The following is a 14,136-nucleotide window of genomic DNA, read 5'->3' as shown; positions in this document are numbered from 1 at the left end:
CCTCAGTAAATTTTTAAAAATTGAGATCATACAAACTATGCCCTTCAAACCACAGTGGACTGAAACAGAAACAAATAACAAAGGAAATTTTGAAAAATTCACAAATATATAGAAATTCAACAAGACACTCCTAAATAACTAATGGATCAAAGGGAAATTTAAAAAATAGTTCAAATGAAAATGAAAACACAACGTACAAAAACTTACGGGATGCAACCAAAGCAGTGTTTGGAGAAAATGTATAGCTATAAACACCTATGTTAAAAAAAGAAGAGCTCAAAACAACAACCTTAAGACACAAGAAAAAGACAAGCAAACTAAAACCAAAGCAAGCAGAAGGATGGGAAAAATAAAATTAGAACAGAAATAGAGAATAACAACACAATAGAAGCTATCGACAAAATCCAAAGTTGGTGCTTTGAAAAAAAAATCAATAAAATTGACAAACCTTTACTAAGAGGAGGGGTAAGTCAAATTACTAAAATCAGTTATAATAAAGGGACACTATTTCAATCTTACAGGAATGAAAAGAATTATAAGGGAATTCTCTCAACAACTGTATGACAACAAATTGGATAAATTAAATGAAACAGAGTCCTAGAAATATGACCGAAACTGCCTTTTAAAAAAATGGAAAATCTGAATAAACCTAAAGAGCTTAAATTAGTAACAAAAAATTTCCCACAAAGTGCAAGCCCAGATGGCTTAACAGGTGAATTCTACCAAACATTAAAAGACTAAACACTCATTCTTCACAAACTCTTCCCCGTCCCTCCCCCCTATAAAACAGAAGAGGTGGGAAGACTCCCCATCTCATTCTATGAAGCCAATATTACCTGGATAGCAAATCAGACAAAGATATCACAAAAAACTACAGATCAATATCCCTGATAAATATAGATACAAAAATCCTCAAAAAACATTACCTAACTGGATCCAGAATTATATACCATGACCAAGTAAGATTTATTCCAGCAGGCAAGAAAGTTCCATATATGAAAATCAACCAATGAATACACCATATTAAATTAATGAGAGAGGAAACACATGATCATCTCAACAGACATAGAAAATACATCTGCAAAATTCAACACTTTCATAATAAAAGCACCCAACAGATAAAGGGCATCTATGAAAATCCCATAGCTAATGTTTTACTTCATGGTAAAAAACTGAATGCTTTCCCCTAAGATCAGGAACAAAGATATCACTACTATTCCACATTGTACTGACAGTGCTAGCAATCAACAAAATGAAAAAGAAAACAAACAGAATGACAAAAAATATTTGCAAATCATGTATCCGATAAGGGACTTATATCCAGAATACATAAAAGAACTCCTACATCTTAATAATAAAAAGACAAAAAAACCTAAAAAAAAAAAAATCAAGAATCTGAATATATATTTCTCCAAAGAAAATATAGTCACGAGTCACTTAACAACAGGGATACATTCTGAGAAATATGTCATTAGGGATTTCATTATTGTGTGACCATCACAGTGTGTACTAACACAGACCTAGATAGTACACACCTAAGCTATATGGTATAGCATATTGCTCCTAGGCTACGAACCTTTACAGCATGTTACTGAACACTGTAGGCTACCATAACACAATGTTAAGTATTTGTATATCTAAACATAGAAAAGGTACAGCAAAAATATTGTATAAAAGATTTAAAAATGGTAATCCTGCACTTTACATGAATGGAGCCTGTAGGACTGGTGAGTCAATGAGTCACTAGTAAGTAAATGTGAAGGCCTAGGACATTACTATACACTACTGTAGACTAGTTTACACTGTACACTTAAGCTACATTAAATTTATCAAGACAATATTTTTCTTTCTCCAATAGTAAATTAACCTTAGCTTACTATAACATCTTTATGAACTTCTGACTTTTTTTTTTAAGAGATAAGGTGTTTTTCACTCTGTTGCCTAGGCTGGAGTGCAGTGGCATGACCATAGCTCACTGCAGCCTCAAACTCCCAGGCTCAAGTGATCTGGCTTTTTTTTTTTTTTTTTTTAGAGATGGGGTCTCACTGTGTTGCTCAGGCTGGTCTTGAACTCCTGGCCTCAAGCAATCCTCTTGCCTCAGCCTCCCAAGTGGCTAGGATTATAGGCATGAGCCACAGCACCCAGCTCTTTAACTTTTTGACTCCTTTGTAGTAACATAACACATAGCTTAAAACACAAACACACTATACATCTATACAAAAATATTTTTCTTTATATACTTTTTTAATATTTAAAAAAATCTTTTTCATTTTTTGCCAGGTGCAGTGGTTTATGCCTATAATCCTAGCAACTCAGTTAGTTGAGGCAGGAGGATCGCTTGAGGCCAGGAGTTTAAAACCAGTCTTGGTGACATAGTGAGACCATGATTCTAAAAATATTTTTAGCCGGGCGTGGTGGCTCACGCCTGTAATCCTAGCACTTTGGGAGGCCTAGGCGGGCGGATTGCTCAAGGTCAGGAGTTCGAAGCCAGCCTGAGCGAGACCCCGTCTCTACCAAAAATAGAAATAAATTAATTGACCAACTAAAAATATATATACAAAAAATTAGCCGGGCATGGTGGTGCATGCCTGTAGTCCCAGCTACTCGGGAGGCTGAGGCAGTAGGATCGCTGAGCCCCGGAGATTGAGGTTGCTGTGAGCCAGGCTGACGCCACGGCACTCACTCTAGCCTGGGCAACAAAGTGAGACTCTGTCTCAAAAAAAAATAAATAAATAAAAATAAAAATATTTTTAAAAGTTAGCCAAGTGTGGTTTTGCATGCCTGTAGTCCCAGGTGTTTGGGCAGTTGAGACAAAAGGATCACTTGAGCCCAGGAATTAAAGGCTGCAGAGGAGTATGATTTCACCATTGCACTCCAGACTGGGTGAAAGAGCAAGACCCTGTCTCAAAATACAAAAAGAATAAAAAATTATTTTTTTTACTTTTTAAAACTTTCTTATTAAAAACTAAGACACAAACACACACATTAGCCTAGGCCTACACAAGGTCAAGATCATTAAGACATGACTAGGCCGGGCGCTGTGGCTCACGCCTGTAATCCTAGCTCTTGGGAGGCCGAGGCGGGCGGATTGCTCAAGGTCAGGAGTTCAAAACCAGCCTGAGCAAGAGCGAGACCCCGTCTCTACTATAAAATAGAAAGAAATTAATTGGCCAACTGATATATATATAAAAAATTAGCCGGGCATGGTGGCGCATGCCTGTAGTCCCAGCTACTCGGGAGGCTGAAGCAGAAGGATCACTCAAGCCCAGGAGTTTGAGGTTGCTGTGAGCTAGGCTGACGCCACGGCACTCACTCTAGCCTGGACAACAAAGTGAGACTCTGTCTCAAAAAAAAAAAGACATGACTAGATGATAGGAATTTTTCAGCTCCATTATAATCTCATGAGACCACAGTCATATATGAGATCTGTCATTCACCATATCATCTTTATGCAGTGCCTAACTGTATGTGAATTTACAGTAAGCACATGAAAAGATGCTCAACATCATTAGTCATTAGGGAAATACAAATTGAAACAACAATGAAATACCACTTCACACCCATTAGGACTGCTATAATTAAAAAGATAATAAGTGTCAATGAGGATATGGAAGAACTGGAGCCCTTATACATTGCTGGTGGGAATGTAAAATGGCCTGCCTACTTCAAAAAATAGGTTGGCAATTTCTCAAAATGCTAAACATGACTCAGCAGAGGTACATTCCAAGACACTGAAACATATGTCAACACAAAAATCTATACACAAATGTTCACAGCAGCATAATTCTGAATAGCCAAAAAGTAGAAACCACAATGTCCCTCAACTGACGATTGTATAAACAAAATGCAATATATCCATATAATGAAACATTCTGCCACAAAAGAAATTAAGTATTAATTATTATTTCAAGGCTCATCCATGTTACATTATGCTAAGTGAAAGAAGCCAGTCACAAAAGGCCACACACTTTTTTACTGCATTTATATGAAATATCCAGAATAGGCAAATCCACAGCAATAGAAATAGATTTAGCGATTGCTAAGGGTTATGTGGAAAGGGGGTGGGGACTGAGTATTAATGGGTTTCTTTTTAGAGTGATGAAAATGTTCTGGAATTAGTGACGATGGTTGCACAAATCCAAGAATCTGTTAACAACCACTGACCTGTATAAAAAGGTATATTTTATAGTATGTAAACTCTATCTCAATAAAGTTGAATATATATATATTTATATATATATATATATATATATTTTTTTTTTTTTTTTTTTGGAGACAGGGTCTCACACTGTTGCCTGGGGTGGAGTACAGTGGCATCATTATAGCTCACTGTAACCTCAAACTCCTAGAGCCAAACAATCCTCCTGCTTCAGCCTCCAAAGTAGCTAGAACTATAGGCACACACCACCACTCCCAACTAATTTCTTAAATTTTTTTTTTTTGCAAAGATTGGGTCTTGCTATGTTGCTCAGACTGGTCTTAAACTCCTGGCCCCAGGTAATCCTCCTGCCTCAGCCTCCCAAAGTACTAGGATTACAAGAATGAGACATCTTGCCTGACATGAAATTGTTTTTAAAAAAGCATATATAAGCCAGTCACAGTGGCTCACACCAGTAATCCTAGCACTCTAAGAAGCCGAGGTGGGAGGATCATTTGAGGTCAGGAGTTCGAGACCAGCCTGAGCAAGAACAAGACTCTGGCTCTACAAAAAACAGAAAAATTAGCCAGGCGTGGTGGCAGTAGTCCCAGCTACTCAGGAGGCTAAGGCAGAAGAAACGCTTGAGCCCAGGAGTTTGAGGTTGCACTGAGCCATAATGTCACCACTGTACTCTAGCTGGGGCAACACAGTGAGACCCTCACTCAAAAAAAAAAAAGTATATATAGTATGCTATCTTTTGTGTAAGTGGGAAAATTTTAAAATATGCATGTTTTTATGTATATACACACATACATATGTGTGTTCATGTGTGCATGCATGTGTATATTTTCTTCCTTGTCTTTACAAAAAGAAACACAAGAATAATCAGAAAACAATAAAGTCTGTTACAAACGAGGGTTGGGGGTAATGGGGTAGAAGGGAGTTAGTGTAGTTTTAACTTTGAAAAGCATGCTAACATTCTTCCCATTCAAAATATTAAATTGTGAGAATGAGAAAAAAAATAAGTTGAAACTTGAAATAAGTGAACCTAAATATATTTCAACTAAATACCATAACCACATTGAAGAGGGCAAAAATGAAAGAACAAACTAATCTATATAATTTATGAACACAATATCTGACTACATACCCTCATTCCAGGGTGGAAAGGAGACTGCAAACAAATTCTGACCTCTTTTTAGTATTAGAGATGTTTACTGTAGCAATCTAGGTGAAGCAATTCTGAAACCATCATAGGATTGAGCTAATGTGTTGATAATGTTGAAAGCCTGAGTGCTCACTGTGAAAGAAATCCTATAAATAGTAGAAAAAAGCAAAAAAAAAAAACAAAAAAAAACCTCTGTGGGAACATACTGGAATTAGAAGCATCAGTCGGAACTCATGACTTTGAAATATGCTTACGCACATGTACACATGTTTATGTGCATCTGTGTGTGTGTGTATATATGTACATGGGTATGTAAACATGTGTGTATCACACAAAAACACACATATATATATTGCCTAGCTCTGTCTGCTGTAAGACCCAAGTAACAAAGAGACTCTAACAGCAATGAGCCCTACCTAGATGGCCACTTTTAGTATCATTTATTACACACTAAAAGAACTAGGGCTCCTTGAAGAAATGGCTGGTTCCAGGTCTGGGGCTGAGAAAATACAGCATCTTATGACAGAAAGTAAGAAAATGCTTGGAAAAAAAAAAAATGAAGACTGTCATAAGGACACAGGAGTCAGCCTGAAGGGGCTCTCTCTGGCCAAATCTGGGACTGTTGGTGCACCAAAATAATAATTAAGTACAATAATGAATATACACAACTGAAAAAAATAGGAATTAATGAGTCCATTCCAATAATAAATAATAGGGAGAAAGAAATGGGACCTGTGTACAGTTGAATGCTGAGATGGGGAGGGGAGTATTCACAACTTGATCTACCTATCAATTACAATCACAAAGTCCTAACAATTCTATCTAATTATCTCTTCAGCATTACCACTTCTCTCAACTCCTTCCAACTCTGCCACAACCTTAAGCCAGCCATAATCATTTCTTACCTCAATTGTGGCAGTTTTCTCCTTACTTGTTTTCCTATCTCCAGTATAGAGCCCCTGCGATCCACTCTCCATGTTACAGTTAGGCCAGATCCTTCTTACTCCATAACCTGTATTCCAGATATACTAAACTAGTTGAAGTGCCCTTATACTGCAGTCCCCAACCCCTGGGCCAGTAAAGGTCTGTGGCCTGTTAGGAACTGGGCCGCACAGCAGGAGGTGAGCAGCAGGCAAGCAAGTGAAGCTTCATCTGTATTTACAGCCGCTCCCCAATGCTCGCATCAACGTCTGAGCTCTACCTCCTGTCAGATCAGTCACTGTCTCCCACCACCCTCAGATGGGAGTATGTAGTTGTAGGAAAACAAGCTCTGGGCTCCCACTGATTCTGCATTATAACAAGTTGTATAATTTTCATTATATACTACAATGTAATAATGATAGAAATAAAGTGCACAATAAATGTAATGCACTTGAATCATCCTGAAACAACCCCCCAAAACCCCACCCACCCACCCAGTCCATGGAAAAATCATCTTCCATTAAACTGGTCCCTGGTGCCCAAAAGCTTAAGGGCTGGTCTAATACATTAGTGCATCATGCTCTGGTCTTTAAGCCTTTGTATAAGCAACACTCTCTGCCTGAAACAAACTATCCTACCAAAGTTAACTCCCCATCATCTCTAAGGTTTCAACTTAAATGTCATCCTTCTAAAAAAGAGGCCTTTCCTGATCCAGCCTCTCAACTCATCACCATCATGAAGATTAAGTATCTATGTTTCCCTATAGTAGCACTCTATGCTTATCACCACCATAGCAAACACTATGTTGAAATGTCCTTTTCAATATCTATCATCACAGTAAAGTGGAAGCATCTTGAAAAGAGGGACATATATTATCTATCTATGTCCCCAGCACTTAGGACAGTGACTTACACATACAATAGAAGTATTCAAATATTTTTAAATGTTTGAGTGAAAAAACTGCTCTTTGCATTTTCTAGGCACTTATAAACATGCTCAATGTACAAATGCTGCATCTATCTGAAACAGTGTATGAGGACACACCAAGAAACTAATTTTCAACATCTGGTGACTTTAAAAAAAGCTACATTTCTATGTTTGACAGTTAAAATATAAACACATGCCCCTTAGAAATCTGACCAACTCAAATACCTGCTGAAAAGATGTCCATTGCTCTCTTCAACTCTCCTCTTGTTCTCTGATTGCTATTTAAGTCTACAAGTGGAGTTGAAGGATCTCTCATATATTCTAACTCCGTAGTAAACATTCCACCATCAACAAAGCGTTCAGGAGCAATATAGCAAGTTCTCCTCCTTGAAGTGTCAAAGAAATAGTTGAAATCTGCTGGGTTGTCCTCTGGAAGATAAGTGGGTTTAAAACTTGCAAAATCAGTTAGAAGAACCCAGTTCCAACTGGTGACCATCACATTCTCAGTTTTGATGTCCCCATGACGAACTCCAGATTTGTGTGCTTGGTCCACAGCTGTCAGAACCTGGAAAGCAATCCAGCGCTTCTCAATGTTATTTAAGAATGGACGGGTGCTGATGCGATCATAGAGGTTGTCTCGCACATATTGCCTAAAGAGCATAGCTGCTTTCTCAGAGGCTTTTTCTGCTGCTTTCTGGAAAGGCAGACAGTTCTGTGCAGAGTGAAGCCTAATTTTCAATTCCTCTAGCTCTTGTTTATAACTAGTTAAAGGCAAAGTAGGATCCTGAATTGCAAAGACCTTCACAACCACCAGGCCTTCTCTGTGCTTTGCTCGAGCAACCTTAAAAAACCGAGTACTCCCCAGGCTTTTATCATATTCAAAGTCATGAATGTCTGAGAAATAACTCTCCACAGAAAGGATCTGGGAAGGTGCAATACCGGCGAGCTGATTTCCCATAACGGCTAGTACCTCTGGGTCAGTAAATTAGGATATAACACCTATTAAAAAAAAAAGAAGAACAACAACAACAACAAAGACAAGAAACAAAGATGCAATGTAATACCATTATTTGATCCCTTCCAAAAAGATGTGCACTGTATTTCTCTTCCACTGAGAGCACTATACCCAGCCTTCTCGGCAGCCTCTAAATTTCATACACATTCATGTAAAAAGACTGTTATTTTATCTAAGATCTTGTTATTTTACCCCAAAAAATCGTGTTATTTCCTGTCATCCTTTACAAGACCTTAACATATTTAAATAGGCCCCTTAAACAATTAGCCAAAAATATTAGAATGTGTGCTTTCTGATACTTAAATTTAAAGTATTAACGAGCCTTCAGTGTATGTTCGGTACTGTGCTTGGGGCTATGAGAGCCACAAAAGTATTATATGACAGTCTCTGTCCAAGAACCTGTAGCTTTTTTGGAGATAAGAAACACATCGAACACATTAAACACTTAAAACTGACTAAGAATCACCTAATACAAACAGGTCATTGAATTCCTGAAAAAAGTCTGGCTGAGATTCAAAAAATCAGTTATCTCCTGGGCCCTTCCAGCCTAATTCCAGTGTGACCTCCCGCCCAGCTAAAAGGAGACGGAAACTTCTCCGGTCTGCAACAATGATAGGAAGAAACCCTTACAGAGACGTTAAAGAGAAGTAGGCCAAAATACACACTTGCCAAATGCAGCCCAGGGTCCTGCTACCTCTGGTTTTGCAGGAAATAAAAGCCACGCATGTACACACGGCCTTCCGCACACATAAACATTTACCCTAGGCCTCTGGAAAGTGTCAAAAATCGCTCAGTAGCTCACAATGAGGTCATGGCAGGCCGCCTCACGATGGGGAGGGAAGCAGTTGGGAAGCTGTCTCTACGAGGGGTCTTCCTTCAACTCCAAGAGGTGGGTGTTGGGGGAGGGACGCAGAAAAGTCCCAATCTCCAGGAGTCCCAGTGGTCCGCGGAGAATTGGGAACGCTCTTGGGGCTGCGGCAGACAGACAAAGTCACACTGAAGATATTCTACAGGTACCCAGAAAGTTGGACCCTCCAGCCCCCTACCCTGTCCTGCCCTGGCGGCCACGCGACCCTGGGCCTCGTCTTCCTTCCGTGCGGATCGCTAAACCCTTCGGCGCCCTCCTTGTGGGCCTCACCACCTGGCGGGACAGGTGGAGCCCGGGAGAGGACTGAAGACCAATAGATAGTCCCAGCAAAACACTACTTCTTCAATCGCTGCAGCCACAGCAAACGCCGAACTCCCGAGAAAGCCGCCAGTCTGACCTCACTTCCTGTCGCAGAGCGGAAGTGACGAAAAAGAGTGAGCCCTGCGGAAGAACAAGAGTAGGAAGCTGGTTGCTAGGACACGAGGGAAGAGGGGTGTGGCCTCGATCAGGGAAGCTAGAGGAAGAAAATAAGACGCTACAAGACAACGGTTTATTTCCTGCCCTGTTCTTTTACCGTTCTTTCCCAAACGCTGATGCTTCTGACATTCCCCGGAATGTGCTCAGACACCCATTCTTTCCCAGTACGCCAGGATAGAATTCTTTAAGAGAACTCTTAAGTACATTTAGGAAAGTTGCTGTGTCCCAAGATGACAAACCAAAAAGTTCACCTGTTTAAAATTCACAAAGCGGCCGGGCGAGGTGGCTCACGCCTGTAATCCTAGCTCTTGGGAGGCTGAGGCGGGCGGATTGCTCAAGGTCAGGAGTTCAAAACCAGCCTGAGCAAGAGCGAGACCGTCTCTACTATAAATACAAAGAAATTAATTGGCCAACTGATATATATATATAAAAAAATTAGCCGGGCATGGTGGCGCATGCCTGTAGTCCCAGCTACTTGGGAGGCTGAGGCAGAAGGATCGCGGGAGCCCAGGAGTTTGAGGTTGCTGTGAGCTAGGCTGACGCCACGGCACTCACTCTAGCCTGGGCAACAGAGCGAGACTCTGTGTCAAAAAAAAATAAAAATAAAAATAAAATAAAATAAAATTCACAAAGCGGATAGGCTCCAGTTCTTTTTTGTAGGTGTGGTAAAATTCCGGTGTGAAACCATCTGGTCCAGGACTTTTCTTTTTAGGAAGGCTTTTTTATTGCTGTTTCAATTTCAGTACTTGATATTGGTCTGTTCAGGAATTCTATTTCTTTCTGGTATATGTATACCATGGAGTACTATTCAGCTTTAAGAAACAATGGTAGGCCGGGCGCGGTGGCTCACGCCTGTAATCCTAGCTCTCTGGGAGGCTGAGGCGGGCGGATTGCTCAAGGTCAGGAGTTCAAAACCAGCCTGAGCAAGAGCGAGACCCTGTTTCTACTATAAATAGAAAGAAATTAATTGGCCAACTGATATGTATATAAAAAATTAGCCGGGCATGGTGGCGCATGCCTGTAGTCCCAGCTACTTGGGAGGCTGAGGCAGGAGGATTGCTCGAGCCCAGGAGATTGAGGTTGCTGTGAGCTAGGCTGACGCCATGGCACTCACTCTAGCCTGGACAACAAAGTGAGACTCTGTCTCAAAAAAAAAAAAAAGAAACAATGGTGATATAGCACCTCTTGTATTTTCCTGGATACAGCTGGAACCCATTCTACTAAGTGAAGTATCTCAAGAATGGAAAAACAAGCTTTACATGTACTCACTAGCAAATTGGTATTAACGGATCAACACCTAAGTGGACATATAGGAATAGCATTTATCGGGTGTCAGGCAGGTGGGAGGGAGTGGATAGGTATATACAAGCATGAGTGAGATGTGCCACGTTTTTTAGGGGATGGTCGTGCTTGAAGCTCTGACTCGAGGGGGAAAGGGAGCTTGGGCAATATACACAACATTAACATTTGTACCCTCATAATATGCTGAAATTTTTTTAAAAATTTACAAAGCAGTGATTTTTCATACATTTACAGAGTTCTGCAATAATCCCTATAATTGTAAACCTTCTCATTATCCCAAAATGAAAACCTGAAACCATTAGAAGTCACTCCACATTCTCCCCATTGCCCCGCCATCTCCCAGCCCTAGGAAATCACTAATCTACTTTCTGTTTCTACAGACTTGACTATTCCGGACATTTCATATATGTGGTATGCAATATGTGGCCTTTGTGACTGACTTCTTTCACTTCACATAAAACTTTTGAGGATTGGCTGGGCGCGGTGGCTCACACCTATAATCCTAGCACTCTGGGAGGCCAAGGCAGATGGATCACTCAAAGTTGGGAGTTCGAAACCAGCCTGAGCCCAAGAGTAAGACCCCTGTCTCTACTAAAAATAGAAAGAAATTAATTGGACAACTAAAATATATATAGAAAAAATTAGCCGGGCATGGTGGTGCATGCCTGTAGTCCCAGCTACTCGGGAGGCTGAGGCAGTAGGATTGCTTGAGCCCAGGAGTTTGAGGTTGCTGTGAGCTAGGCTGATGCCACAGCACTCTAGCCAGGGCAACAGAGTGAGACTCTGTATCAAAAAAAAAAAATTTTTTTTTTTAGGATTATCCCTCTTGCAGTTTGTAGGAGTACTTCATTTCATTTTATTGCCAAATATTCAATTGTATGGATATCTCATATTTTGTTTATCCATTTCTCAGTTGATGGACACTTGTGTTGTTTTCTCTTTTAGTTCTTCATAATGCTGCTATGAACATTCGTATATAAGTGTTTGTATTGCCATATGTTTCATTTCTCTGGGGCGAATACGGAGGGATGAAATCATGGGCTCACATGGTAACTCTGTGCTTAACACATCGAGAAACTGCCAAACCGTTTTCCAAAGTGCAGGCACCATTTTACATTCCCACTAGCAATGCATGAGGGCTCCAATATCGCCACGTTCTTGCTGACAATTTTTATTATCTATCTTTTTTAATATAGCCATCCTAGTGTATCTCATTGTTGTCTTGATTTTCATTTTCCTAATAACTAATGATGTTGAGCATCTTGTTGCATTCTTATTTGCTATTCATATATCTTCTTTAGAGAAAAGTCTTTTCAAATTCTGTCCACTTTTTAATTGGTTTATTTGTCTTGTTATTACTGAGTTGTAGGAGCTCTTTATATATTCTGGATACAAGTCCCTTATCAGAGATATGATTTGAAACATTTTCTATGTTGTCTTTTCACTTTCTTTTTCTTTTTTTATTGTTTTTCTTTTTTTAGTTTTATTTTTTCCAGGGAGAAGTAATGCATCACTTTCTTGATAGTATACTTTGAAGCACAAAATGTTTTAATCCAAAGTTAAGTTTTTTTAATCATCCCTCCAACGTTTCGTCCTCCTGACTTTTCCATCTAAGTATGCAGTGCTACCACCCACTGGAATCCCTCAGACTATAAATTTGGAAGTCATTAAGTCATCCTCATCATCTTCCTACTCTCTCCCTCTGTCACCACCACCCCTATTACTCCTATTCAATAATCACCTATTCCTGCTGATTCCACCTCCAAAATATCCTTTGAACTGGTTCACTGCCATCTCTTCATTGTGTAGGCCAACCAACCATTATTGTCATGATATCTAGATTTTCTTTTTTTTTTCTTTTTCTTTTTTTTTTTTTGAGACAGAGTCTCACTCTGTTCCCGGGGCTAGAGTGAGTGCCGTGGCATCAGCCTAACTCACAGCAACCTCAAACTTCTGGGCTCAAGCAATCCTGCTGCCTCAGCCTCCTGAGTAGCTGAGACTACAGGCATGCGCCACCATGCCCGGCTAATTTTTTCTATATATATTTTTTAGTTGGCCAATTAATTTCTTTCTTTTTAATTTTTTATTTCATTTTTTTCTTTTCTTTTCTATTTTTTATTCTTTTTTTTATTATTATTCCAGCATGGAACATCATGGAACTGAATAATTTCTTTCTATTTTTAATAGAGACAGGGTCTCCCTCAGGCTGGTCTCCAACTCCTGACCTTGAGCGATCCTTCCGCCTCGGCCTTCCAGAGTGCTAGTTACAGGCGTGATCCCCCTCGCCTGGCCTAGATTTTCAAACTTACACAGAAAAGGCATTCTTCACACATGATATTATTTTTATACTTCTCCCATGATTTCTTCTGGGTCGTTTATGGTTTCATTATGTGTCCTTAAATTTCTGAAGTATAAGTCCAATGTTATTTTTTTCTAGAGAGTTAGTTATCCAAAAATAGTAACAAGTAACCCATTTCTTCCCTACTTATTTGAAGAGTCATATTTACCATATACAAATTTCCTATATATATTTGGGTCTTATGCTGGACTTTCTCTTCTATTGAGTTGCTATTTATTTCATATGCCAGTACTGTTTTAATAATTGTGTGGTATTTTAATGTCTGACATGGCTAGTCATAATCTTTTTTTTTTTTGAGACAGAGTCTTGCTTTGTTGCCCAGGCTTAGTGTGAGTGCCATGGTGTCAGCCCAGCTCACAGCAACCTCAAACTCCTGGGTTCAAGCGATCCTCCTGCCTCAGCCTCCTGAGTAGCTGGGACTACAGGCATGCGCCACCATGCTTGGCTAATTTTTTCTATATATATATTAGTTGGCCAATTAATTTCTTTCTATTTATAGTAGAGACAGGGTCTCGCTCTTGCTCAGGCTGGTTTCGAACTCCTGACCTCGAGCAGTCCGCCTGCCTCGGCCTCCCAGAGTGCTAGGATTACAGGCGTGAGCCACCACGCCTGGCCTTCTAGTCATAATCTTTTAAAATATACAACTATAATCATAAGATGCCTATGCTTACCTCCTTCTTAGAAGCTCCTCCTCACTTTTAGGCTAAAGTTAAACATCCTTAGATTGGCCTACAAAACCTTCCATGATCTGATCCCCCTCCCACCTTCTCCACTGCAGCTGGCATTACTCACTGTCCTTCTCTACACCCATGCTGGCCTTCTCTTTGTTCCTAACTTGTCAAACTTCTCCCTACCACTAGTCCTTCACATTTACTCTTCCATCTTTTTGAAACACTGCTACTTATTAGCCAAAACTGCTCATCCTTCAAGTCCCAGATTAAGTGCCAACAGCTCAGAAAGT

The 14,136-nt window shown here is 39.9% G+C and overlaps 1 protein-coding gene across 6 annotated transcripts in view; it reads right to left on the bottom strand.

The window, feature by feature from the left end:
• PIK3R4 (phosphoinositide-3-kinase regulatory subunit 4) overlaps positions 1-9,457 on the bottom strand; it is a 65,271-nt gene extending 55,814 nt beyond the window's left edge. Inside the window, exons 1-3 of one of the 6 annotated variants that reach the window (XM_076005392.1) lie at positions 9,216-9,457; positions 8,930-9,141; positions 7,380-8,153 (exon numbers count right to left, since the gene is read on the bottom strand). In XM_076005392.1, the coding sequence (XP_075861507.1) occupies positions 7,380-8,112 (733 nt within the window). In that variant the 5' untranslated portion in view covers positions 8,113-8,153; positions 8,930-9,141; positions 9,216-9,457. Of the gene's footprint in view, positions 1-7,379; positions 8,154-8,834 lie in introns of all 6 variants that reach the window. The other 5 variants (XM_076005396.1, XM_020288218.2, XM_012766920.3 and 2 more) reach the window with 5 other exon arrangements.
• Between the last annotated feature and the right edge of the window lie 4,679 nt (positions 9,458-14,136).

This window comes from Microcebus murinus, chromosome 1 (assembly GCF_040939455.1).
Source record: "Microcebus murinus isolate Inina chromosome 1, M.murinus_Inina_mat1.0, whole genome shotgun sequence".
Lineage (NCBI taxonomy): Eukaryota > Metazoa > Chordata > Mammalia > Primates > Cheirogaleidae > Microcebus > Microcebus murinus.
This window is presented reverse-complemented; position numbering and strand designations above follow the sequence as displayed.